General features: G+C 51.9%; 2 protein-coding genes across 5 annotated transcripts in view; one reads left to right on the top strand and one right to left on the bottom strand.

Annotated features, from left to right (window-relative positions):
- Positions 1-1,240: 1,240 nt before the first annotated feature.
- POMC (proopiomelanocortin) lies at positions 1,241-4,030 on the top strand. The gene is made up of 2 exons (XM_045883718.2): positions 1,241-1,373; positions 3,365-4,030. Exons 1-2 carry the CDS (start codon positions 1,242-1,244, stop codon positions 4,028-4,030), a joined length of 798 nt encoding a protein of 265 aa, XP_045739674.1. The 5' UTR covers position 1,241.
- A 4,994-nt stretch (positions 4,031-9,024) lies between these two features.
- EFR3B (EFR3 homolog B) overlaps positions 9,025-26,510 on the bottom strand; it is an 86,942-nt gene continuing 69,456 nt past the window's right edge. For all 4 annotated transcript variants that reach the window (XM_064571945.1, XM_045884205.3, XM_045884206.3 and 1 more), the window contains 13 exons: positions 26,296-26,407; positions 25,860-25,911; positions 23,432-23,604; positions 22,834-22,909; positions 22,034-22,195; positions 20,705-20,836; positions 19,066-19,133; positions 18,218-18,345; positions 17,406-17,497; positions 14,352-14,400; positions 12,938-13,044; positions 11,579-11,628; positions 9,025-11,128 (listed from right to left, as the gene is read on the bottom strand). In XM_064571945.1, the coding sequence (XP_064428015.1) occupies positions 11,023-11,128; positions 11,579-11,628; positions 12,938-13,044; positions 14,352-14,400; positions 17,406-17,497; positions 18,218-18,345; positions 19,066-19,133; positions 20,705-20,836; positions 22,034-22,195; positions 22,834-22,909; positions 23,432-23,604; positions 25,860-25,911; positions 26,296-26,407 (1,307 nt within the window). In that variant the 3' untranslated portion in view covers positions 9,025-11,022. The remainder of the gene's footprint in view (positions 11,129-11,578; positions 11,629-12,937; positions 13,045-14,351; positions 14,401-17,405; positions 17,498-18,217; positions 18,346-19,065; positions 19,134-20,704; positions 20,837-22,033; positions 22,196-22,833; positions 22,910-23,431; positions 23,605-25,859; positions 25,912-26,295; positions 26,408-26,510) is intronic.

The following is a 26,510-nucleotide window of genomic DNA, read 5'->3' as shown; positions in this document are numbered from 1 at the left end:
CAACGTTTTAAAATGCAAATGTCCACTAGGACAGATAAGAAAATTAGTCATCCACACCTTAATGTGAATTGCTTTTCTCATCTAATTAGGTTTCTTTCTACAGCTGGTTGAGATCTTCTGAACTCCAAAATGATTGTGGGTTGGTGGTGAGCTAATAACAAAACTTGGGGTCAACTCTGGAAGCTGACCTGGGTGAGAGGGGACATGGCAGTGGGAGAAGTAGAGGGCTGGGGAAAGGGCTGGGCACAGGGGGCAAAGGGCAACATCCGTGCTCCCTTCTTTACTGCATCCTGACCTCCTGACTTCAGCATCTGTTGAGAGGTACTTTCTGACTTTTCCAAAAGTGTCTTTGGTGGGTGTTCAAAATGGGGGGTGGGTAGTTCTCTTCTGTTTTGTGTGTCCATTTCCTTCTCTTATACACTTATAGTATCTTCAAGTCCAGCTATTTCAGAGTATTTGAGAGACTCAGAGAACAATAGGTGGTCCAATATGTAATGTATCCTGAAGATGAGCCAGTTTTAAAAGAATGGGGGTCTGCATTAAAAATAAACATCTTCAAAGCTGCAGGAATCTGAGAAATAGTGATCATCTGAGTGATCTGTGTACAGGACATCAATTAGGTTGGCTGAGGTTTTGGCCAAATTGGCCAGAGGTTTTATTTGCCTTTATGCAAACCTCCTATTCATAGGAAACAAGAGTTTCTGAAGAATGATAGGATCCTAGTGGATGAGGAAGAGAATAGACCATCTTGAGCAGGAATGTCAGACTCCCTTGTCTTTCCCAAGTTACTCCTTGGTCTGGAGTGTTAGAACTATGGCTTCATGAAGGTGGTGAAATAGGAAAGTTCAGGGAGAACAGGAGAACTTAGCCTGAGTTGTCATGAACACCCAAATTATTATCTCTCTGGGCCTCAGTTTCCCCATCTCTCAAATAAGGGCTGGACCAAATGATCCCTAAAATAGCTTCCAGCCCTAACCTCCTTTGGGGTCTGATTTTTAACAGGAGACAAAGGGGAAATTGTGCATAGATTACCCAGGTTCCTCTCCCCTCCTCTCCACCACAACTCACACCAAACTTCTCCTTGAACTGCTCCTGTCCTCAAAAAGCCTTGAGCTCCACAAATGAATGTGTTGTTAATATTGGCTCACAGTGCTTCCTGGTCAGTGGCCAACATTGTTCTGCTCCTTGCAGGGGTCCCACCAATCTTGTTTGCCTCCGCAGAGCCTCAGCCTGCCTGGAAGATGCCGAGATCGTGCTGCAGCTGCCCAGGGGCCCTGCTGCTGGCCTTGCTGCTTCAGGTCTCTGTGGAAGTGAGTGGCTGGTGCCTGGAAAGCAGCCAGTGTCAGGACCTCACCACGGAAAGTAACCTGCTGGTATGTGGACTGTGGCTGCCATCTTGGTTTGGGCATTGGATGGGACTGGGGCTGGGACTGGGACTGCACAAAAGAAAGGGGCGTGGGGAAGGGGAAATTCATTCCCAGAGATATGGGTAACTCAGCTCAGGGTAGGAACAGATCTCTAAGGTGGAGTCAGAATTGAGCCAAGGAGGGGAGGAAGCAGCTTCAGGGAGATGGGTCTGGTCCACAGTTTCTACTTAATTATCTTCCTGCCCTGTCTTCTTGCATGATGACCCACTCCATTTGATCTATTTAGAGATATTGCTGTTAAAATAATAACAGTGACAGTAACAGCAATAATAATAATTGTTCCCTCTATGGATTCTACATTTTCAATCTTCTAGACATTTTATTCCTTTTTAAATAACCTCATATCACTTGACATTTCCATTCCCCTTCTACTACCATTTACAAAGTCAGCTAGGTTGTACTGCAAATCATCTCTAGTGGGAGAAGGGAAAACCCAGGTGCCATTTTCCTCTAACTGGTGCCAAATGTCTCATGCTTCTTCCAGAGGACTGGCCAACAGTCTTTCCAGAAGCATGTAAAGGCCCTTTGTGCCAGGCTGGAATTGTGTGTGTGTGTCTATTGGGAGGCATAAATGAGAAATTATACAAGTTAAGGACTCAAAGACACACCGCCAGTGTCAGTGACTGAGTTCCGTCATGCTGCCAGCACCTTCCTGGTGAGGGTGGAATGTACATCACTACATTCTGTGTGTTTTGTCAATGAAGAAGCTAGTTAAGGTGAAGAGAGAGAACTCAAAAACATAGAGCAGGTTTCATGTGCAATATAAAATAGAAAGAAAGAGCCCAGGGAATGCTGTTAGTTCTATTTCAGAGACAGACCCAAGAGACCCTTGACTGGAAATACCCACTGCATAGCCTCTCCTGTTGAGAGCCCATCAGGGAAGGAGAAGTGACCACAGTCAGAGCCCACGAGTTCTACCCCAGCTCTGCCACCGAAAAGTCGTGGAAACTTGCCAAGGTCCTTTTACCTCTCCGAGCTTCCTGCTTCGTTATATGTCCAGAGGAGAGGAGTATGAGATAGTTTTTACTTTCCACTGTTAATATTCAGCAGCATCATAATTCTAAATCCCCGGAGTATGAAATTCCCAACTCAACAGAGTGGGTGGGATCCTTCTGTTTCCTCCTTTGCAGTCCCAAGTAACTGAAAACTCAAGGCTGCAGCCTATAGGTCATTTTCTCAGGCAAATGTGTACCATAGTGGAGTTGTCTGCTTACAGAGAGCAGAGACATATGCTCCATGACCCATGCTCCATGGCTGTTTACCCCTCCCTCCAGTCAGAGTGAGGTAACAGGGACGTGAACTACTCCCCCGCAAAGCTCACTGACTGGGGAAAGTACTGGATCAGCTCAAAAGACTTGAAAGAACCAAAGAAAGTGCCAGATGGCATGGGAACATTTTTGAGGCATGATACAGGGAGATGGCTGGGGTGGGGCATGAGTTAGATGTGCAGATCACTGGGGAACGGTTGAGGCATTATTGAAAATACAGGCTCTAGAAGCCAGACTTCTATTCCTCCCACCTGAATAGATTCTCCCCCAAATTTCAGCCCAATGCCCCTCTCAGACTCAAACTGAACCATGCTTATTTATTTGATTTATTCAATATTCATTAAGTGCCAACAACTACCACCCATTTACCATTTGTTGATCAATGCCTATATATCATGCATATTAAGGTAAGACAGTGACCCTGCCCACCAAAGCTCTGGGGTAAGTAAGCCAACGAATGGGATGGGGTATTGGTTGTAGCTGCCAGGCAAAGAAGCCGGGGGTACAGGGGCCACGAGAGGCGAGGAGTCTCGGACGCCCGCGGGCGCCACCAGGGCGGGGAGGCCCGACGTGCCGCCCGCACGTGCTGAGGGCCGCGGGCGCAGCGCGGGGGGCCGGGCTGCCGGGCGAGGCGGCCCTAACGCCCCGCGCCCGCGGCCCTCCCCGCAGGCGTGCGTCCGGGCCTGCAAGCCCGACCTCTCGGCCGAGACGCCCGTGCTGCCCGGCAACGGCGACGAGCAGCCGCTGACCGAGAACCCCCGGAAGTACGTCATGGGCCACTTCCGCTGGGACCGGTTTGGCCGCCGGAACGGCAGCGCGGGCCAGAAGCGCGAGGAGGAGGAGGTCGCGCTGGGCGAAGGCCGCGCGCCGCTGCCCGAGGGCGGCCCGGGGCTCCGCGGCGATGGCGGCGAGGCCGGCCCGCGCGAGGGCAAGCGCTCCTACTCCATGGAGCACTTCCGCTGGGGCAAGCCCGTGGGCAAGAAGCGGCGCCCGGTGAAGGTGTACCCCAACGGCGCCGAGGACGAGGCGGCCGAGGCCTTCCCGCTCGAGTTCAAGAGGGAGCTGGCCGGGGAGCGGCCTGAGCCGGCGCTCGGCCCCGAGGGCCCGGCCGACGGCGTGGCGGCCCTGGCCGAGCTGGGGTCCGGCCCGCTGACCGAGGCCGAGGCGGCCGAGAAGAAGGCCGGCGGGCCCTATAAGATGGAGCACTTCCGCTGGGGCAGCCCGCCCAAGGACAAGCGCTACGGCGGCTTCATGACCTCCGAGAAGAGCCAGACCCCCCTGGTGACGCTCTTCAAAAACGCCATCATCAAGAACGCCCACAAGAAGGGCCAGTGAGGGCGCCGCGGGGCCCCGGGCTGCTCTCCCCGGAAGTCGGCCCGAAGGCCCCCCTCTCCTCGGCCGCCTCCCAGCCTGGTGGGCTCCTCGCTCAGGCGGGGATAGGCCGATAGGCAGCCTCTGAAAGCCGCCTGTAGTTGGGAAATAAAACCTTTCAAGTTTCATGCCTGACTCCGACTTTGAATGTCCACTGCGTGAATAAAATAAAAATACACGTCCATCAAAAAAAGAGCAGCGTATGTTGCTTGGAGGGACAATGGTTTCCACGTGACCCCATGGTAGTATATTTTATAGGACACAGTGGGAATGAAAAGAAAATGTGCCCCCGCCCCCATGGGTCTTAAAGGGAAGCGTGCAGGAGCTCCCCTCTACTAAAGAACAAAAATTCGACTGAGTAAATCTGAAGATCTAATTGGCTTTATGCAGTGATGAGCCTAAGTAGCATCCCATCTAGCAAGTAGAAGGAAGCTCAGAGGAGTTGTTCAAGATGGAAGGTTTTTATGGGAAGGAGGGTTGGGTGAGAAGGTTATTAGCAAAAGAAAGAATTGTTCAGGGCAAGGCCTTTCCCTTAGAAAAGCAGGGGGGGTCTCATGCTGATTACCTTTTGGGGTGCGGGTGTGTGAAGTGTGCATGCATGCCCACTGTGCCTGTCTGCACGTTGAGGGGGGTGGGCGGCAAATGGAAAGGCCCCATGTGACAAGATTACCTGATTGGTGCTTAGCAGGAAATTCCTGATTAAGGAATTAGATTTACATGTCCGGGGGCGGGGGTTGAAACTGCAATTAGGTAAGGTATTAAGGCCCGGTTTGGTGACTTGGCCTAAGTGATACTATTTTGGGTCTGTGGTTTTCTTTTTAACATATCTGAGAGCCAGTCCAACATTGGTTGAATCTCCCTGTTACTGGGGGGCGCTCTGGGCTGTGAGGTGGGAAGCTGTGGTAATGTCTCCCCGAATCTGGCTTTCTGTGTGACCTTAGGCAAGTCTCTATACTTTTCCAAGATTTGGTTCTCTCATCCATCCACCCCTCTCTTCCTAGTGTGAGGATTAATGAGAAAATAGATGTGATCTTTTTTTTTATCACTGAGAGGCTACGTGTGACAGCTTAGGGGGGGTAACAGTTCAGATTGATTGCACTCCCAGGCTACTCACAAATACTGTCAAACACTTGTTCTCACCTACATAGACACCGCCCCCCACCCCCACCCCGGCCCCATGGAGACACATCTGTATAAATACAACACAATATACACGGATGCTTCTTCCTGTCCCTCAGGCTCAAGCCTTCATGTCTCTTTATTCTCGCCCTAGCTATGCCCAAACTCCTCCCCATGTAGCCTAGCTACAGCCTTTCTCTTTATTATACTCAGTGCTTGGCCTCCACTATCCCAATAGCTTCCTAACCAACAGGTGTCCTTGTCTCCAGTCCCTCTCCTCCCCAACTCATCATGCACAAGTTTTTCAGATTAATGTATACAAAATCTTACTTTCCTCACATTCCCTGGTTCAAGAACCAAAAGTCACCCCACCCCAATTTGCCATCAATGTCAAATTCTGGGCCATGGCATGTAGGACCCCCGTCCATCAGCTTCACTCTCCTTACCAAACCCCATTTCCTATGTTTCCACCGACTGGTCTCATTCTTCTTTTCCCTTCCTCCTTCACCCTCTGCCTGGAACTCCCCACCTCCCCCCACCATTTTGAAACCCTTTTTAAAACATGAGCCCAGGCTTGACTCCAGTGCTGCTGGGGAACTTGTGATCTCTTCCAGCTGAGTCTCCTCATTCTCAGCCCTGGAGGGCACATAGTCCAGCTCGAATGGCAAGTTCCTAGCTGCATATATTCTTGTGTTCAGGGAAACTCCAAGGTCCAGAGGGCAAAGGCTTGGGGTTGTGTTTCTTTCTTTTCTTTTTCTTTTTTTTTTAAGTAGGCTCCATGCCCAGCACCCCTGTTTTTTTTTCATATGTCCCCACGGAGTTTGTATAATGTTGGGGCCATGGATTTACAGCCACACACATTTACAATTCACAAAAAACTCACAAATACTTATATACACACAGAGATCCACACATACATGTCAGTTGCATTAGACACACCAGTGGATGGTAAAGATCATATCCAGCTGGGAAACATTTGTGTATGGGTCCTGCACATAGACCCCCATATTTTGATGCTCTAGGAGTTCATAATTAAAGAAAACTGGAATGCACCCTGGGAAATCCTGTGTGAAGGGAACCAGAAAGCCCGATTCTTAAGTCTAAAGTCTCCCCCACAGTGGGTTATATAATGGGGCTAGAGTCTAGTCACTGTGATGAAGAAATGGGCCAGGCTTTCCCATCTGAGGATGCTCCCAGGCTGGGAATCCTGAGCTTCATGTTTACATCTTAGTAGCATCTTTTCCCCCACTCTCCTTCCTTTTTAGGTGAGTAAAGTAATGGTAGGTGGAGGTGGCTAAATGTCAGTAGTTAATGTTGGTATTTTCAGATCCTGTTTGCATCCCCAAAAAACCACTTACTTTTTTTTTTTTTAAAGATTTTATTTATTTGACAGAGAGAGACACAGTGAGAGGGGGAACACAAGCAGGAGGAGTGGAGAGAGAGAAGCAGGCTTCCCACTGAGCAGGGAGCCCGATGCAGGGCTCGATCCCAGGACCCTGGGATCATGACCTGAGCCGAAGGCAGACGCTTAATGACTGAGCCACCCAGGTGCCCCAAAAACCACTTACTTTAAAGAAATCAAATACACAACCATGTGGTGACAACATTAACATTTATTTGAAAAGGGCATCATGAAGACTTACTGGGAAATCATGACTAATAGTCCTAAAGAATGATCTTGCTGAAGAGTCCTTCTTCCTACCACCCCCCCTTACCCCCGCTCCTCTTTCCCCTTTCTTAAAATAAAACTGATTTGATTCAATGAGTTTAAAATACAGAAAACTGCCATAGGCACGAATTCTGTGCTCCCATACACCTACGTCAGCTGTTATGTACATATATTGTCAACTAGGAACTGCCTGGCACACACACGTGTGCCCGTGGGCACATACACTCTCAGCCAGGTCATGAGGGTCTAGATGGACACAGACACGTTACGAAGCATGGGTAATGCTGCAGCATTTGTGGGTGTACAGCTCTGCACGCCACAGGCCAGAATCGACAGTCATGGAGGAGGAGCTCAGAAGGGGAAAGCGATGGCCTGAGGCCCTAAGGTCCCCTGAAGGAGAAAAGACCTGGTCAGCCTGGCCGGTGCTAAAGGAGAGCACAGAAAACTGCCCTCTGACCCCAACAGGCCACAGAGCCCCGTCCACAGTCCCCATGTCTTCTCCCCACTCCCCCAGGGGCCAGGCCCACCACGACCATCCTTCCACAATCTTCAGACCTAGGGTCACTTTAACCAGAAGATTTCTAGGGGATGGAGCAGCATCACGTGCCCTAAACCTCCCCAGACACCAGAAAGATACCTTGTTTCAGCAGGATCTGCCTTCCAGGGTCTATGGGTTAGGGGAAGCAGGCACGACCTGATCTCATGAGCCGTCCTTTCCCACAGACCCCCAAAGGCCAGTTGCCATTTTATGGTCACAGAGAACGATTGGGAGAAATGGCCTCACTTCCCAGTGACATTCTCTGTGACCAGGTCAGAAGGCCTGGGGACCGTGCGACAGCAACTGGAAGCTATCATGACCCAGGGGCCCCCAGAGAAGCCCAGCAGTCAGACTTTGAGCTGTTTTAAGGTACCCCAAGCTGCTGTCATTCTTAGGCCAACTGAAACATGGCCTCTGGGACCCAGACCACCCAGGGCAAAGGGCAGCATGTATATGATCCTCATACTTTCCAGGCACTGTAGATGGTCCCAGCCCCACCTCTTCACTGCCCATCCATCTGTACTTGTGTAGGAAGCTGGACAGAGGACAGCATCTGAGGGAGGACCTTTCTAATTCTTCTCACCTGCTTGGGCTCCTCCTTTGGTGAGGAGGCATTTAGGAGTCAAGGAACTACTTATCTCTACTTTTCAGAGAGAGGAAAATGGGAACAGGCATAGGGCACTGGGGACCCTATAGAAAGGAAAACAAGGAGCCTCCAGGATCATACTGGTAATTTCTGCTGACTTGCTTCTTACTCACTTACATGATTCAACCAAATTAACAGAACCTCTAAATCATGCCTTAAGTTCTGCCAACAGAGTACTAACCAAACCTACCCCTTGGCCAGGAAGCAAGAGTCCTCAGTAGTCTAGGGAGCGGCTGGTTTGGGTGGGCTTGCTGGCTCTAGCCAAACAGAGACAGGCAGCAATAAGGGTCGGTCACAGGACACAGGGCAGCCAGACGCCAGAGGGCTTGGAAGGCAGTAAGCAGTGACTTTAAGCCCAAGGCCAGGGCGCCCACCACGCTCTGCTTTGCCTCTCTCCCTGGGCTCGTGGGAGGAGGGTGTCACTTTCTGACTCTGAGGCATATTTGGCTAGAAGCCAGGTTCTCCTTCATGTCAGCAGGCAATCCAGTATTCTACTGAGTGTAAGTTTTTAAATTGAAATGGAGAAGAGGGCACTCAAGGAACGGCTAGTTCTCCAGAAGAAGCACATCTTTGCTAAGCAGTTGTGAAGTAAGGAAAGAGCTACTTTGGACAGAGACAGGGGTGAGTGTATGAAGAATGGTAACCCTGCACCTGTTTCTTCACTCTGTTCCTGGGGTGGGGAAGAGGGAGAGGCATCTGAATGGGCCTACAGATCTCTGGTTCTAGTTCTGGCTCTAGAAAGAGGCTCCAGGGCCATGATGCCGCGTCCCAGGACCAGGACCCCAAGGGCAGGGCTCAGGTTGCAGCTGCCATGGGGTAGACCCTAAAGTCAAGTGGACACAAGAAAGAAACAGGGTTTCTCATCAAAGCCAAGCAGGGGATACAGATGGAAAGATCCAGTAAGGAAAGACATGTTTGTGGCTCAAGACTGAGATGTCCTCTAACATTTCTTCCAAAGGTTATTTGCCTTCACATTTTATTTTAAATTTTCTTAATAAAGAGATAGTAAGGTAAAGAGAAGTCTAAGTTCATGCTTATAAATTTGGGTTGAGCATTAGCCAAGAGCCAGAGCCAAAAGCCGAAAGTGGGGGTGGGGTGGGGTGCAGGAGCCCTGCTCCTTGGGCCTTGTAATCATGCAGGCCATCTGGAAGCCACAGGCCCATAGCACAGAGGCACTGACCAGGGTGGAAACTACAGAACGAGAGTCAGATAGCCCCCCTATTCAAAACAGCTATTGCACCTGTAATGGGAAAATGCCTATGTTAAGGTTTTCCCAGTTCAGGAAAATACACCTATTTATCCTCATAATCAGGCGTTCATTGTTTGTCTGTGCAAGGCTGTGGGCAAGGGTGTGACTAGACGGTGTCCCAAGAAGCCCCCTCCCCTGAGCAGAAACATCGTGCTTCTGACCCTTCCCCATACTGCCTAAAATTGTACCCTCAGAAGGGATTCCTTTGGGTCAAGAAATCTACTCATTCTCCCTCTTTTTAAAAAGCAAATTCTCCAGGGAGAAATCATTTGACCATTCACACCTTACTGGGAGTTACATCAGCTCAGAAAAGTTATGGGAAGTTTTCCTGGAAGAGAAGAGAAGGGCTATTGTGGACCGTAGGGTGCTGCCATGGGAGGAGACCCAGGAGGCCCTGGAGGCACAAAGGCCCCCGACGGGAGAACGGGTGGGGGAGCAGAGAGAGCACAGCAGAAGGCCTTCTAGCTCTGCAGCAGCCCCTCCTTTGCACACAGACAGGCAGGGACCTCAGGGAAATGGAAACCCAGCACCCAAAGGGGTCTCCACTGCCTCTCCCCAAGCCTCAAGTCTGCCAGTTGGCACTGATGTCCTGACTTTGTCCAAAGAGTGAAGAGATCATTCCAATATTAGGTGCTGGATCCTTCTTTCCTTGAATGAAATATCCAAAAGGTTGACTCTGACATCCTTGAGGGGCAAAATGCTATCCTCATAACCCCTTCCGCTTCCTACTCCCCAAACCAGGCTGGGAGTCTCTTGCATAGGAAGTGGGCAGGTTGGGGGCCCTTGCATTTCCTCTTTCTTTTGAGCCATGTGGAACCAGATTTTCTTGAACCAGATTATCTCATTCTGCCCTCCCTCAACCCAGAGGCTGTAGAAACACGCTAGGGTCCTCAGAAAGAAAGGCATTGGAGAGAAAACTCAACTTAGAGAAACATCCAGGAGGGGGAGAACCATGGGAGGACCCAGCAAGCTCCCTGGCAGTGAAGGAGGTGAGAAGCTGCTACAAGGGATGTGGCCTTGCCCACTTCTGCCCGCTGTTCCGCTCTAGGGGGCAGGCCCAGCCTGGGGAGAGCCAGCCCCCTCTACAGCCAACCTGCCCACCCTTGATTTTTATCCTTTCTTGCCTTGCGTGGTGTCTCAACTGCAGTTCCTGTTGGAAGGGCTTGACATGAATTAAGAACAGAAAGAATCACAAGGACACAACCAGCAGGGCGAGCAGGGGAGTGGAGGGAGAAGTGGAGGCGGGGAACGCTCTGGAAGAGAGCAGGTGCCTCCCAGCCTTGCACACCACTGCTTTCCCAGAGCAGCTGGGAGCTTGCCCGACTTCCTCCTGACTGCAGTCCGAGGCACTGTTCCCTCCTGCAGGGTTGGCAGCTGTGCCCCCCAGGCCCACCCCCAGGAAAGCCCTTCCTACGCTACACCAAGCAGGAGCTTCTCGGGACCCCCGCCTCCCTCTGCAGACCCCCATGGTTCTCAGCTCCTGGTGGACACAAAGGAGGAGACAAAGGGTGGGTGAGATGCTTATTGGCCCCAGAGGGGCAGGACGCCGATCTCCCTCAGGGAAGACAAGGAGGAAGTGGGAGGGCTGAGAGGGGGCCCGAGGCTCCACCTTGTGTAGCTGGGGAGGTGCTTTTTCTCTGAGACCCCAGTTTGATTTCCATGCCATGGGAGTGGGTTGTGAGGGCGAACCCCTCCCTCAGACCCCACCCCTCCGAAGTGCTCCGTCTTCTGGAATTCAGTATACGCACAGATCGGGAAACTTCATCTCGTAGACGGGGATGGAGTGGTTCTGAGGCTGGCCATAGGCTGCGGTGATGGTGCCTGATGGGCTCGGAGGGGGCCTGGGAAGGAGCACATGGAGGAGAAAGGCGTGAGAAGGGGGCTCTGGGGTCCCACCCCGTGCAACCAAAAAGAGCAGCTAATTTGGGTTTTTCTTTGAACAGGGACCAGAAACGGTCACTCCATGGGTTCCTGGGTTCCAAGTTCTAGAATCTTCTAGACTTCACTTGAAGTCTAGCTTCACTGAAGGCTCTATAGTGACATTGTTGCTTTAGAAAGTGCCAGCCTGGGACACCAGGACCCCTGGCTCTTTTCTGGGGCTCACTGTGCTGTCTCTTTCTCTCTCTAGTCTTGCTTTCCCTGTCTGGGAGAGCTGGTGGCTGAGTCCAGCCCTGGAGACAGGGGCTGCAGGCAGGGAGGCCTGGAGACAGGGGCTGCAGGCAGGGAGGCCTGGAGACAGGTGTGAGAGAAGGATTCGGGAGCAGGGGTCCCCGCCCAGGCCTGCCACTTACCGGATGGTGATTTCGAAGATCTGATTGAGTTTGCTCTGTAGCAGTGATGCCTAGACAGGAACAGCGGGAAGTGAGCTGGGGGCTCCCCCGCACCCATGCCCGCTCTCAGGGGCCCCGCTGTCCAGAGAACCCGTAGAGGTGGGGGGCAGTTGCAGTCTTAGGAGGGGAACTGGTGTGAGCTCATTTCTGGAGCTTATCTGTGGATTCTGGCTGTGGGTTCAGATCAGGCAGGGCCACCCAGGAAGGCCTGCTGGGGACAGCACGGAGGCCGGGACCCCCAGGAGGGCCTCAGCAGGCAGTTCTTAAAAGGGCCCTTAGTTCCTCCAAGTGGGCCGTAGGGCTTGCTGGGCATGTAGAGTCAGGAGGCTCAGAGCTAGTTTCGGATCTCTGCTTAACTTCCAAGAAGCAGCTGAGCCAAATTGGCGGGTTAGGGAGGATGCTCTCTCTGGTCCCTTCTGGCTCCAGCTCAGCCCACGTGTACAGAGAGTGAGACTGTGCATGTGCTCAGGAATGGGCCTCAACTCTGAGCTCATGAAATGAGCAGCATCCACCTCTGGAGATGGGACAAGAGGTGAGGATAACATAGGCCCAGACAAATCTATAGGTATTTACATATCCTATTATATTGTTATTATATATTATGATATACTAGAAATAGAGATAATACATCTTATGTAATGGAAAAGAAAATAACATGTATTTTTACTGAGAGGAAAAAATTACAATAAAATGGAAGTTATTTGTAGATGTGGGATGTTTACAATTATGTTTCACTGTTACTAAGATGGCCATTGTGACTAACAAATCTTAATCAGTTTCAAGAAATGCATAGACATGAGTCTTTCTTTTTACTTATTTGGCACCTTTTCTTTCAAATCTCTTTTCCAGGGCCAGGCTGTTCCATTCCCCCTGCTGGGGTCCCCTGGCTGGAAGTGGGGCCCTGTTGCAGATGTTGCCCATCTGTCCTCTGCTACGGCTCCTTCCCCTCTCATCGGTAATGAGATGAGCATAAAGGCATGGACCTCACAGAGTTGTCATGACAATGACATAAGCTGATAAATGTAAGATGCCCTGGCATGTGCTCAGTGCTAGTTACATACGTGATATTATAAGCATCACAGTCTGTCTGTGTGATGCAGGAGCTTTTGAGGTCAGGACTTCCTCCTTACAGGGAAATGACAAGATCTAAAGGAGTGCATGGCTGATAGCCATGCCTTTTGGTTCTTGGGGGAAATGATGTAGTGCCAGGGCATTGGTGGGATCTAAACCCTAATTTCTGGGTGACAAAAGTGCCACGATCTCCTAGAAACTCAGCCCTGCTAGGGCCCCGAGGACTCACCCCTGTTATGGCTCACTCACCCGGGCCCCACAGTGTGCTGCAATCTCCTCAAAGGGTGCCTTCTGGAACTTCTCCACCACCTGTCGCCGCCGTTCACGTTCCTGCTCCTCGACTGCCACGCTGTCCACTGCGGCATAGAGAGCTGGGTCAGCCCTGACGTCCTGCCCCACTGGTGCGGGGCAAGATGGGTGGGCCCCTCCAGGGGAGCACTGTCCGTGAGTGCCTTCTGGGCTCTGCCCTCTGCTGACGAGCAGGCCGTGGAGGGTGTGGTGCCATTACTTGGGCCCACGAAGGCTAGATCTTTTCCTGCTTCGGCCTGAGGCTCAGCCCCTCTCTTCGTGGAAGAGTTTGAGACTAGTTAAGTGGACCCTACAGCTGGGCTTTTAATGCCCCGAGCTGCAACAGCACCACTAGGACTCTCAAAGGAAGTTCCTGGAACAGAAAGTACTCTGGCACTAATTTGAAAGGGACGTCAACAGTGGAAAAGCCAGACAGGTCCCAAAAGCCAAGATAAGAGCTCGGCCCCTATGGCCCAGCAGTCCCAGGTTGTCCAGTTTAAGGCTTCTGCATATTCCTTTTGGTCTCCAAAACGAGTCAGCAAATATAAAGAAGGGGGGCTGGTGAGATATGTTCACACGTTAAGAAGGCAGAGCAGGGGGCGCCTGGGTGGCTCAGTTGGTTAAGTGACTGCCTTCAGCTCAGGTCATGATCCTGGAGTCCCTGGATCGAGTCCCGCATCGGGCTCCCTGCTCGGCGGGGAGTCTGCTTCTCCCTCTGACCCTCCCCCCTCTCATGTGCTCTCTCTCTCCTTCTCTCTCTCTCAAATAAATAAATAAAATCTTTAAAAAAAAAAAAAAAAGAAGGCAGAGCAGTGTGCGCATTCAGAAGGAATACTAGCAGGGACAACCCAAATTGAAATGGTTTGGCATCTGAATATATAATTTGTCATCAGTTATCAGTTACCTCATTGCCCCCTAATCCAGATAAAGGAGGTACTACTGCATTTTAAAATCTGTTGCCAATAACTATTTTTTTTCTTTTCTTTTCTTTCTTTTTTTTTTTTTTAAAGATTTTCATTTATTTATCTGAGAGAGAATGGGAGACAGAAAGCATGAGAGGGGGAGGATCAGAGGGAGAAGCAGACTCCCCGCCGAGCAGGGAGCCCGATGCGGGACTCAATCCCGGGACTCCAGGATCATGACCTGAGCCGAAGGCAGTTGCTTAACCAACTGAGCCACCCAGGCGCCCGCCAATAACTATTAATATGATTTATTCTTCATATCTTTCGTTGGTCAACTTGTTAACATCCACCAAAAAAATCATCTAAGTATCTATACAAAATTGCCTCCCTTCACCTCTGTGCTGAATCCCGCAGCAGGCTGCACACACCCCTGCCTCCCCCAGGACCCAGCCCGGGCCTCCCCGCCAACTTACCAATGGCCTTCTTTAGCGTCTCATAGGTGATCTCCTCAGCAGGCACTCGCTGAGGGAGAAAGGACAGAAGTGCTCAGAAAGGTGGGGTGGGGTGGGGGGGCAGCTCTGGCTTCCTTGGTTACCGGGCAGCCCCTTTGCTTCTCAGAAGAATGTCCCCATGGGCGGAAGCTCCCCCAGAACACCCACATTCTCACCAGGGTCTCTGAAGCTCCCCCAGCAGGCGGGCACAGAGCTGCCCGCTGAAGGACAGCAGTGAGATGGACGGGGGAGGCCCAGTCCTCATCAGCGTGCGGGAGAATCACCTGAAAGAGCTCGCTGCCCTCCCCGCCCCCCCCCCCCCCCCAGCTTGTCCCATTAAGCCCCATGGGAGCAAAGCCCTGTGAAACTAAAAAAAAATCTTCAGAGAAAGTAACAGAAAATATTGGCAGCGGGCGCCTGGGTGGCTCAGTTGGTTAAGCGACTGCCTTCGGCTCAGGTCATGATCCTGGAGTCCCGGGATCGAGTCCCACATCGGGCTCCTTGCTCGGCGGGGAGTCTGCTTCTCCCTCTGACCCTCCTCCCTCTCATGCTCTCTGTCTCTCATTCTCTCTCTGTCTCAAATAAAAAAAATAAAATCTTTAAAAAAAAAAAAAAAAGAAAATATTGGCAGCAAGAGGAAGCAGTTGGCAAATACCTCAAATGTAAATTTTAAGAACTGAATAAAATTTCTGAAGACTCAGGATATCAAATTATCCACTGAGGTGATTTGAGTATTGACTAAAGGTCAGACATGCTGAGCTTGGCTCAGGGACCTGGGTCACAGGATCTCAGCCCTCGCAGAGCCTATTAAAGGAGGTGGAAAATAATAAACTCAAAGAAGGATTACTCCATGGATGGTGGCCTCAGGCCAGAGGCTGACCCGTGAAGACTTTGAACTAAGTCCCAGGTATTCCCCAGTAGACTCTGAGCTCCCTGAGGAAGGATTCATGATTCACTCCCATCCCATTACTTAAACACAATGTTAAGTGAAAGAAGCAGACACAGGAGAGAATGACTTCACTAATAGGAAGTTCAAGAAGTGACCTAAGTCAGGCTAGTGGCGCCTTTTGGGAAGGGAGTCTCTTGGGCAATGACAACGTTCTCTCCCCTGATTTGGGTGTGACTGCACGGATACATTCCTTTAGTGAAAATTCACTAAGCTGGACTTTCCTGATTTGTCTAGCATTCAGCAAATGCTAGTGTGAGGAGGAAAGGCCAGAGATGTAGGTATGGGCTACGGTCATTTATGAAATATTAAGTGAGCGCTGAGTATGTGCGGGCTCTCGGCTGGTCACGTGGTGGAGATAGCACAGTCTGTCAGCGTGGGAATGACACGCAGAGAGAGCTGGGCTGAGCTGTCAGTCACTCCGAGGATTCAGCCTCTGCACGGCCCTCCATGCATCCACTCAGCACCGACCACCATGTGAGCGGCCGGGGAACCGTGTGGTGGCCCAGAGAGACAAGGAAGACTGGTCAAGGGCGGGTAGAGAGAGGCTTATGGAGGAAATGGGACACAAGCTGAGCATGGAAGGGTAGGCGGTTCATGGGCACAAAGGTGCAGAGGAAGGGAGTCACACGGGGGATTACTAGCAAAGACCTGGAGCCGGATGAGACCACACTGTGGGCGGGGGGGGAGCGGTTAACAGAGCAGCCTGGCCCGACACAGAGGCTGTCTGCCAGAGGGCAGCCCAGACTAGAAATGGCTCTGAATGCCAGGCACTGGGTTTGGGATTTGACCAAACCAGCATTTATTGATCAACTGCTATGAACTTGGCATTTAAGGTTACAGGATTCTGGCAGGGCACGGTGGGCGGAGAGTGGAAAGAAGCATAGCATGGCTGAAGGGCACGGGGTGGAGGCCCCCACACCCCTGCTGTAGCTATCAGGCTCCCCCTGAGCTAGGGGGACTCTCCAGGAGGGAAAGGAACCCATTCTGGTGACCCAGGGGACACTAGAGAGTAGGAGGCTCTGTACACAGGCAAGCATTTCTCCTCCTTCTGTGTCACTTTACTCAATTCCTGAGGGTCCCTTAACTCCTGGGAAGGGAGAATCACAACTATGGGGGGGACAGCAACCAATTCCCGCCACAGTCCTGACACGGTTCCCTGTCCTGCAGAGCCGGCAGGCCTTGGAGGACACCTGGTTCAACCTCATTCCAATTCGCCTGAGTCAGAGCTTCCTTCCTTCCAGGGGAAGGTTCCAGAAAAGTGCCCCAGTGAGAGAAGAGTTGCTCTGGTGCATCTGGGGAAAGGCTCAGGGTTGAGGCTGTCCCCCACAGCTACCCCAGGACCAATGGGCAGAAACTGTCCCAGTTCTCCCCTCCCCCCATGGGCATCCTCCTCACTTCCTGCTGAGGCTTCCTCCCGTGTCTGTCGATTCCCTGAATGGTGGGAGACCCCGTTAAACATGAGCGTGCTGCATCTTATGGCTTCAACCCCTCATGGACCCTTCCTCTCCTCTCTGCCCCGCTCCCATATTTCTTTTTCATTTGTAGGAGTAAGTCAGGTCTTTCCACTGTGATTCCTTCTTCTCTCTTACTCATGGGCACATCTGCTTTATTTTCTGAGGTACAAGTATATCCCCAGTTAACATGGACAGAAATTAGATATTCACAGCCCCCAAGAGAAAATCGAAGAGAGATCTTCAAGCTGCAACTCTGTCTTTAAAAAAAGTACCTCCATTGATCTATATGGAAGAAACACCGTGAAAGCTATTCTCACCCTTGTCTCTCCTGGTAGGTCTTCCAGTTTCCAACACGGAGCACATCTGCCTCCGGTGGGAATGGGACATGATGTTGTCATGGGAGTGTGGGAGTGTGTGTGTGTGTCTGTGTAGCGCATATCACTTTTCCAGATGGAAATATCTATGATATACATGATGAGAGACAGTAAGAAAATGGGATATTTGAGGAATTTGCCTTCCATGCAACTTTAAATGTGCTGTGCAGTTAAGGGAGCCCGGGGCCGGGAGGGCCTGACTGCAGGGGGGCAAGAGAAGGTCCCCTCCCCTGGGGGTGCAGGACAGCACATCACTCACCTCCTCCTTCTCTGGGCTGTTCCTAGATTCTACCTCCACCTGCAGGGAAATGGTTTCTCCAATACTCTTCCTCTTGGATAAGCGATCCTCATCTGGGAAAGGAAAGCCAAGAAGCTAGAGTTCCCAGTGCTCAGAGCGAGCCAGGCTCCTCACACCTTTGCACCATCTCCACCCACCCTCCCATCGCCCCCACCTTTGCCTGGCCCACAGCCCTCTGAAGGCTCAGGACACACTGAGGCTACAGCTGGTTTTTTGAAGGCTGCCGGCCTCCTCTGCCCACCTTAGGGTGGTGAGTTTTGCTTTTATGGCTAAGATCTTGAAATCATCGATGAGCACAAAGAAGCTGCTCATGACCAGAAAGCACATCTCAACTTGCACGAGTAGCCGTCACTTGGGGAGCATTTCCTAAAGCGCATTTACTCTGTGTGCGTCTCCCACCAGCCCTCTAAGGCAGGTGTCATTAATCCCTATTTTCTAGTCAAGGAAAATGAAACTCAGAGATGCCAGGAGACTGGTCTGAGGATTTCCAGGAAGTAAACGGCAGAGAACTTGCACGGCCCATGTGTGCTCTTTCGGGCTCCCGGGGGCCTCTCCCGTCCACCGGCCAGCCTGTCTCATGGGCCGCTTTCTCCCAAGGATCCGGCCCTGAGGAGAAGAGGTGGGGGGAACCAAGAGGCTCTCACCACAGATTTCCACCGCGTTTGTCCACTCCTGTGGGACACGCCAGGGGCACACAAGTCCCTGACACTCAGGCCCTGTCCTGGTGAGGAAGAGCCAAGGCAGGCTCGGAAGTGCTCCCACAGAGCGCCTACCTGTCAGCTGAGGGATGTAGGGCAGGCAGAGCCTGTCGGAATTGTAGCCGCTGCCCCCCAGGACTTCGCTGATCTTGCTCTGGCGGAAGAGGAACTCAATCACTACTCCGTCAAGATTCTGGGACAACCTGGAAGACACAGAAGGAAAGGGGCAACCAGAGGAATTTCCTAATGACTTTCTTTATTATAAAAGGAACACTCATCCTACAAAATGACAGAGAAGCAGAAGGAAAAGAAAATCACCATGGTCTCACTTTCCAGAGACAACATCTTTACACTTTGTGCAGAATCCTTGGGTCACTGACATCTATGTGCGTGCACGCACACACACACACACACATCACCGCACCCCCTGAATTCCTGTTCTGTGATCGATTTTATCTACCGACGGCACAGTGCGTATTTCGCATGAACTCTTCTTCCAAACCGCCGTGGTGGAAAGGCCATCGTTTATGAAGCTACCCCCTATTGTTGGACATTTTTTTTTTCACAGTATTTTCCTTGAGTTCCTCTGAGGCTGACGTGACACAGACTGCAGTCCAAGGATGCCACCTGGATGGATCCAGTGTCTTGCAGGAACGACGCCTCCCGAATGCACGGCCCATGGGCTTGGCCAAAGCTCCCGGAGGTCACGTCACATACTCTATAGCACAATGTACTGACATGGCTCAAGGCGTGGATTATGGCCCCATGACGAAGGTCAGTTGACCCAGGACATCTGGGCCGCAGGCAGCGTCCACTTGTGGCCCTTGAGCCCATAAGGCCTCAGCCCCTGGATTCAGACTGCCCCCACCTTCTCACACAGCTGCCTGGGGCGTCCCTGACCACGTCCCAAGTGTGCTTCTTACCTGGGCCTCTCCACAAACACATCCTCAGGGAGCATGTATGGAGCCTCCTTCTTCCTGGTCTCTATCACCTGGAGTTGGGAGGAACCACATAAGTAAGGGCTGGGGTCGACAGGGGGGAGGAGCTCCGAGCAGGCAGACGATGGCTCTCCCCTCCCCTGCAGGCAGTTCCTTCCTCCCACAGACTCCTGGGCAGAGCACCCTGCAGCTTGGCTTCTAAGGGAGAAACTCGGATCAACCCTCACAGCAGCCCGAGAAGCCCAGGCGGGCCGCTCAGGCCATCCCCAGTGACAGGTATGCATCAGGTGTCCTCCAAAGGCAGGGGACTTAGCCCCCAGGAGACGGCAGCTTCTTGCTCCTGTGCCCTATTCCTATTTTCTATGTAAACATGGAAAAGAGAGTATAGATCACACCATCCCCCCAACCCAGGTGCATGAAAAACATCCTGATGGCCAGTCACAGGCGGAGGTCCCCTCAGTACCCTTGGCAGATTTTTTTTTTTTTTTAAGATTTTATTTATTTGCGAGAGAGACAATAAGAGACAGAGAGCATGAGAGGGAGGAGGGTCAGAGGGAGAAGCAGACTCCCCGCTGAGCAGGGAGCCCGATGCGGGACTCGATCCAGGGACTCCAGGATCATGACCCGAGCCGAAGGCAGTCGCTTAACCAACTGAGCCACCCAGGCGCCCCCCCTTGGCAGATTTTTGACAGGAAAAGTGAAAGTCTGCGAGACGGTGAGAGGCGGGAGGGTGCAAGTGCGGCCAGGAGTGAGCGAGCCAACAGGATGTCTGGGCATATGGCCTTCCTGCGCCCCCTACTGGCCCATGCTGGGGGGCACAGTGACACGGCACCCTCCCCCTGTCCCCCAGCACCCCAAGCCAGCTGAGACCCGAGGTTTCTCATTTTAGTTCATTTTGCTTATTTTAAAGTTAATCCTAGACATTATATCATTCCACCTATAAATACTTCAGTATGTTTTAAAATGTCTTTTGGGGACAACTGAGAACATTTGATTATAAACTGGGTATTAGATAATACCGAGGCATTGTTGATAACTTAATTAGGCATGTTAATAGCAGAATGATTATGTAGGAAGGTGTCCGTATTTTTCACGCACAACACTGATACCCGTAGGGATAAAATGATAGGATAGCTGAGATTTGCTTTGAAATAAGACAAAGGGAAAACGAGATAAAGCAAACGTGGGAACACCTTCCTGTTTCATCTGCATGATGGATATACGGATGTTCATTGTTCTCCTCACACTGCTTTGGTGATATCTGAAAACTTTTGTAATAAAAACCTTTTTTAAAAAAAAGGAGCGTTAGTCCCAAATGACAAGAGAGGCGTGTGTAGCCGGGCTTCTGGGAGCGGGGGCGGCGCAGGGGGGTGGGGAGGAGGGTGGGCAGGTCGCAGGGGAGGAAGGGGCCCAGGTTCCTGCCTGTGGCCAGCCCCCCCGTGCTATGCGGTGTCACGCAGCACGAAATGCTGCTTCTAGTAACTTCCCACTGTCCCTCACTGTTCCGTCAACCCTTCCTCAATGCCTAGACTAGGCACGGGGCTCGCGCAACGAAGGACAAGTTGTTCTGGGGAAACCCAGAGCCGAGGGCCTCCTGAGCGCTCAGGGCGGCGAGGACACCAACCTCATGGGTGTGCTGGCAGAAGGCAGGGACTGCTGTGAGCTGGCTGATGAGGTTCAGGTAGGCTGCGCCCAGAGCGTAGAGGGCACAGCGGTTATACACAGGCAGGTTCTCTTCATTGACCTGGGCCACGTCCTGTGGCAACAAAGAGAGGCCTTGGAGTTTTCCAACTGACAAATTATATCGGTGCCCCGACCCCCGCCCAACCTCTCCCAACCTTCTGTAGAGAGGGCCCATCTCTTTAGACTAAGCCTTTTTCAGCATTTGTCCCATAACTTCCTGGGAGACATAAGTCATCCTCGGGAAAGCGGAAGTGAATCATCCCAAGAACAATCCATGAGCTGGGAGCTCGTAAGTGCTTGAGTAGAGGGGTGATGACCTCATTCTCCACTATGCAGTTCCAGCTTTGGTGACCTTGACTGTCCAAACCCTCATCATTAATCCTACCTCTAGGATGCTGTGTCCTTGAATATAGGCCTTGAATGATTCTTGGGGGACGGGACAGGTTTGCTAAACTGGGTCCACATGTTAAGTTGAAAGAGTTGCGACAGTTACTAGGGATGGGGATACAGAGGAACCTCAAATTCTAGAGTGAAGACAATCATAGCTGCTGGGTTGGCCTTGCAAGATTTAGCACGGGTGGCCTAAGATTCTCCACCACCGAATTCCCAGGTTTGCCATCATTCCTGCTCCTAAGTAGGATCTGAAGCTACCTAGCTTCAGGACCCTGGAGACGCCGGTCTTTTGAGGTCTGAAGGACCCACCCCAATCCCCAGCATCCTTGAGAGTACACTTCCACCCAGAAGGACTCTAGAAGTCTGAAGCCCTATCTAGTGAACACTGGCTTTCTAAGAGTCATGACAGAGGCTTGTTGAATCTCCAGGTCCCCACGCATGGGAATACGTAATTTTTCATATGGGAATATGTAGTTTTCATAAGTGCTTGGGGTAATTCTGAGGCACAGCCAGTCTTGGGAACCAGACGATCTACAGACAAAGTGTGTTTTGGGATCACTCAGGGTTTATGAGCACCCTCTTGGTATTCCTTGGAGTCATACTAGGGACTAAAGGGTGTTTTTGAAAGATCCTGTTCCCTGGGTCTCCTTTGGCCTGAGTATGGGCTACAGCCATGAATGAAGCATTCTTGGGTGGTTCCCCAAACAGAACCATGGTTTGTGGTCCCTGGAGGAATGGGGAGCCAAGGGTGCCGCATTCCCAGGCTCTGAGACAGTTGCTGAGCAGCCACTCGTCATCGGTGGTCTCGTTAGTGCCCAGCCCACCTGCTCCCCTGCCCCGATTCCACCCCCCACATGCTGCCCACACCCGGCCCCACCTGAACGGCCAGCACCAGGCGGATGAGGTCCACCACCACCTCCTCATTGGCCAGCTCAATGCTGACGAGAGCCAGCAAGCTGTAGAGCGCCTCGTAGTGCCTCTGTATGTTCGTCTCCTCCTTACAGCTCAGGTAGATGTGTCTGTAGAGCTGCTGGGAGTGCTGGGCATGGGGGAAGGGGGGCAAGGCCACGGGGGGGGGTGAAGGCGGGAGGGGCAAGGAGAACGGGAGGAAGACCACTCTGTGGGTGGTGCAGTAGCTGTGTATACCCCCCTCCACCCTCAGGGAGAGGGAGTCTTCTCTCTCTCTCTTTTTTAAGTTTTATTTATTTAAGTAATCTCTACACCCAACGTGGAGCTCAAACTCATGACCCCGAGATCCTGAGTCGCACGCTGATCCCACTGAGCCAGCCGGGCACGCCAGGGAGAGGATGCCTTTAAAGCAGACCCCAGTGGAAGCAAACGTGCAGGACACGTTTAGAGAAGGGTGGACGCAGTGAAACCAGCAACAGAAGCTGCTGCCCAAACCCAGCTGGGTTTGGGAGAACACAGCCTGTAGCCCAGCCCGGGCCAGGCTCAGCAGCAGTGCTCCTGACTCTGGCCTCGGTGTTGAGTGTGACCCTGGGGGCTTGGCCCCACCACCCCTGAGGGGTCGGCTGGTCATCCCGGCTAAGCGTGCTCAAAGAGGGAGAGAGCAGGCCTGGGCACAGGGGTCAGCCCTGACTGGGGGGCTGGGAGGTGGGGGTCCACAGAGCCCGGCCCACCTGGGGTTCGCTGGGGCTTAAGGTCACACTGGCTAACCTTCTTCATGAAGACGGTGTCCTGTCGGGAGCACTTGTCCACTTTCAGCTTCAGGACAGAGATGTCACTGAGGGTACTGGGAAGGGACACGAGAGGCCACCTTAGCCCTGTGCAAGGCCAATCAGAGCCCAGGCGGTGTCACTGGGCTTTATCCCAACATTGTTAGTTGGGTCCCAGCCTCCCACCCCCTGCACTGGTTCTTAGCCCAATCTCCACTTTCCTCAAGCTCTCAACCGCTCTGTCCTGCCCACTTTTTCTTGTCCCTTTTTCTTAAATACTGATCCAGATTATTCTCTTCCTCCCTTCCCCTTCCCCCCAGTCTTTACTGACAAACCTGCAGCCCCCTCCCTCCTCCCCACCCGCTAACTCCCTTTAGTACCTGCTCTTCATCTCCCCCATCTCCAATCCACCCCCTGGCTCCCTGGGAAAAACGCCTTTCCATCTCTCCTGCCCCCACAGGACCCCAGGGTCAATGTCCGTGATCAGCTCTTGGTAGTTCCCACTGACTAATGGGAATTGTCCTCTCACCTGGGGGTGAGACCTACCGGCAGTCTTCTCCCCCTTCACACACCAACTGGAGGGGAGACCCCAAGTTCACCTGATGGTAGAGAACTTGTGGCGGTTGCCATGACGATCAATGAAACTGATGAGAATCTCTAGAACGAAGAGGCGGATCTCTGCATCCTCCATGAGAGCGGTGGAGAGAAGGCGGTCCAGGAAGTTGCTGGGCAGGGCTGACATCATGTTGTTGCACTGGAAACCTGTGGATACCTGTGAGGGAGCCCAGCATGGCCGAGTTTAGGAAGGCTGGTGCTCTCAGTGCGGTGAGGAGATGGACAGCCGCCGGCGGACCTGGGGTCTAACGCACCCAACCTCTCTCAACATCTCCCAGCCCAGCTCCCTTGTCCTCCACCCGAGGCCCTGGACGCCTGAGGCACCTTTTCTGAACATGCCAACAACCACCTGGACGAGTTTTAGGTTGTTAAAAGCAAGCAAGGGGTAAGCACTAGAGGGTAGGAGGAGCCAGGGAGCCTCTGAACCTAACGTTCGGGCCGTCAGGGCCCAGCTGATGAACACTCACCACGAACACAACGCTGCATTAAGGGCACGGACAGTCACACAGAGATGGAGGGACAGTGCAAGAGCTTACGGCTGGGCTGAGGAGCCACAACGCACGCACATGCAACACCCGTTTCGTGACATCTCTTCTAGGTGCTCACACTGGGGGTCTTCGGATTAAAGCCAGTGGGCGTCAGTAGACCCAGCATCCACGATGTTGTTAAAGCATACAGAAGCAGCAAAACAACCCCAAAGTTTATAGCAGCAATGTCCACAATAGCCAAACTATGGAAAGAGCCCAGATGTCCATCGACAGGTGAATGGATAAAGAAGATGTCATATATATATACAGTGGAATATTACTCAGCCACCAAAAAAATCTTGCCATTGGCAATGACGTGGGTGGAACTAGAGGGTATTATGCTAAGCAAAATGAGTTCATCAGAGAAAGACCATTATCATATGATCTCACTCATATGTGGAATTTAAGAAACAAAACAGAAAATCATAGGGGAAGAGAGGGAAAAATAAAACAAGGTGAAATGAGAGAGGGAGACAAACCTTAAGAGACTCTTAATCACAGGAAACAAACTGAGGGTTGCTGGAGGGGAGTGGGGTGGGAGGATGGGGTAACAGGGTGATGGACATTAAGGAGGGCATGTGATGTAATGAGCACTGGGTGTTATATAAGACTGATGAATCACTGAACTCTACCTCTGAAACTAATAATATACTATATGTTAATTAATTGAATTTAAATAAAAAAACAAAAAAAACCCCAAAAGCAGCAAAATATTAATTGTTAAGTCCATATTGCAAAACAATGCCTTTGATGATTCAGCAAGCCCTAGGGGATCTAGCAAAGCCTGGTGGCATCAATAGTAAACATCAGCTGAAGGGAAATGTGAGCGCCCCCCAAACTGTCACCTTGATAAGGAGCTGGGTACAGTGAGGGTAAACTCAGCAGAAATGGCAGGAGTACACAGACCAAGGAGGTCACCAAATGTGGGCAGTACCAGCATGAAAAGCCTTCATAAAAACACAGGGACATGAACGGCGTGGGCTCGGGAGAGGGGAGGCAAGGCGTGAATGGGAGTAAGTGGGGTGTGCAGATCAGCATGGCTGGAACAGAGACTGGGGCTGAGGGCTGAGATGGGGAGTCAGGGAGGGGAAGGGGCCTGGGGATCTCCCACCGTTAGTCTGAGAAGTTTGAAATCTGGAGGCACATCCATTCTACACTGACACCTACTATTTGAAAAGGAGCAACATGTGGGGAGCAGCATTTCTAGAAAATTCTTCTTGTGGTTGTATGTATGATTGGTGAGGACAGATGACAATAAGGGCAACCATGAGGGGAATCTAGTTGTGAGATGTCCGGAGCTTAGGCAGGGCTGTGCGTAAGAATCCCTGGGGAGCCTGTTACAAGTAGATTCCAGGACCCCACTCAGACCCATGGGAGTCCGTATAGATTTTAACAAGTTGGTCATGAGATGGCATTTGAGGATAATGAATCTGGACTCCAGTGATGGCTGCAAAGATGGAGAGAAGAGGAATGTAAAACACCAATGAAGGGAGAGATAGAGGCTGGGGTGGGCACAAGTGCTGAGGGGGAAACAGGTGGAAGGGACCTAGGGAGGTACTTGGAAGGGGGAAAAAAAGCAGGAACCAAAGATGCCATCCCAATTCAGAGATAATGTTTGAGTGACAAGGCTATCAGTAGCTGATAAGGAACCGTTGTGAAAATTAGGAACAGTGTCCTGCCTGCTCTGGGTGATCCAGCTCTGTGGATGCCCAGACTGCTAGTGAGTGTAACACAGGGTGGATTTCAGCCCCCTAGTCACCCTTCAGCTGGGGCTATTTGTGCAGTGTGCAACCTGCACAACTGTATGTGGTAGCCTTCTCTTGGTCCCTTGGAAGGAGCTGCCTCCTGTAGAGGCAGAGCAGGACTGGGGACAGGAGAGGCTCACCTGAAGGAGGGATTTCAGCAGCATAATCTGGGTCAGCCGGTTCCTGTTCTCTCTGTAGACCAGAGACACAAATACTCACCAGGATGGTGATGTGGGCAGAGACCCCATGCTTGCCTGCCCAGTTCCCTTTGTGATTAGATTCTCCATGAGGCTTGTTACCTAGGGCAGTTGACTTCCAGAGCCAGGAAGCAGACCAGAGAATTAATGGCTTGCCCCAAAGGTGGGAGGTAGTTATTGGTGGGGCACCCTGAGGAATTGTTGTGGGATCCAAGGCCCCCACTAAAGGCTGCTGAGGGACTTGAGAGTAGAAGAAAAGTGAGGGCAGGACCAGGGAAATTAAAGTGGAGAAATGAGTCCTCGAGAAAACACGGGAAGGGAAGCTGGCGTGGAATTTTGGCCGATAAAGGAAAAAGGGGAGCAGGGCTGGTAGGCTTACCCTGTCTTGCCTGTCTCCATGGGATGATGCAGGGAAGGCAGTGGGACCTTGCTCATGATGAAGAGGATCACCTCGGAGCGCTGGTAAGTGGGCAACGTGCTGGCAAAGGAGCCTGCAAGAAAGAGATGGGGGACAGGGGTGGCCCAGGTGAGGCTGCCAGCTGCCAGGGGCTCCGCTCGGCCTCGCAACTGAGCAAACTGCTGCCCAGAGTGCGG

The sequence above is a fragment of the Mirounga angustirostris genome, unplaced genomic scaffold, assembly GCF_029215605.1.
Source record: "Mirounga angustirostris isolate CCGP_5_RB_7025 unplaced genomic scaffold, mMirAng1.0.hap1 SCAF_10, whole genome shotgun sequence".
In the NCBI taxonomy this organism is placed as follows: Eukaryota; Metazoa; Chordata; class Mammalia; order Carnivora; family Phocidae; genus Mirounga; species Mirounga angustirostris.
Note: the sequence above shows the minus strand (reverse complement) of the source record. Positions and strands in the feature narration are given on the sequence as shown.

Coding starts and splice junctions, on each gene's coding strand:
- POMC (XM_045883718.2), top strand. CDS start 1,242: ATGCCGAGATCGTGCTGCAGCTGCCCAGGGGCCCTGCTGCTGGCCTTG. Junction 1,374..3,364: donor CCACGGAAAGTAACCTGCTG/GTATGTGGACTG, acceptor CCCTCCCCGCAG/GCGTGCGTCCGGGCCTGCAA.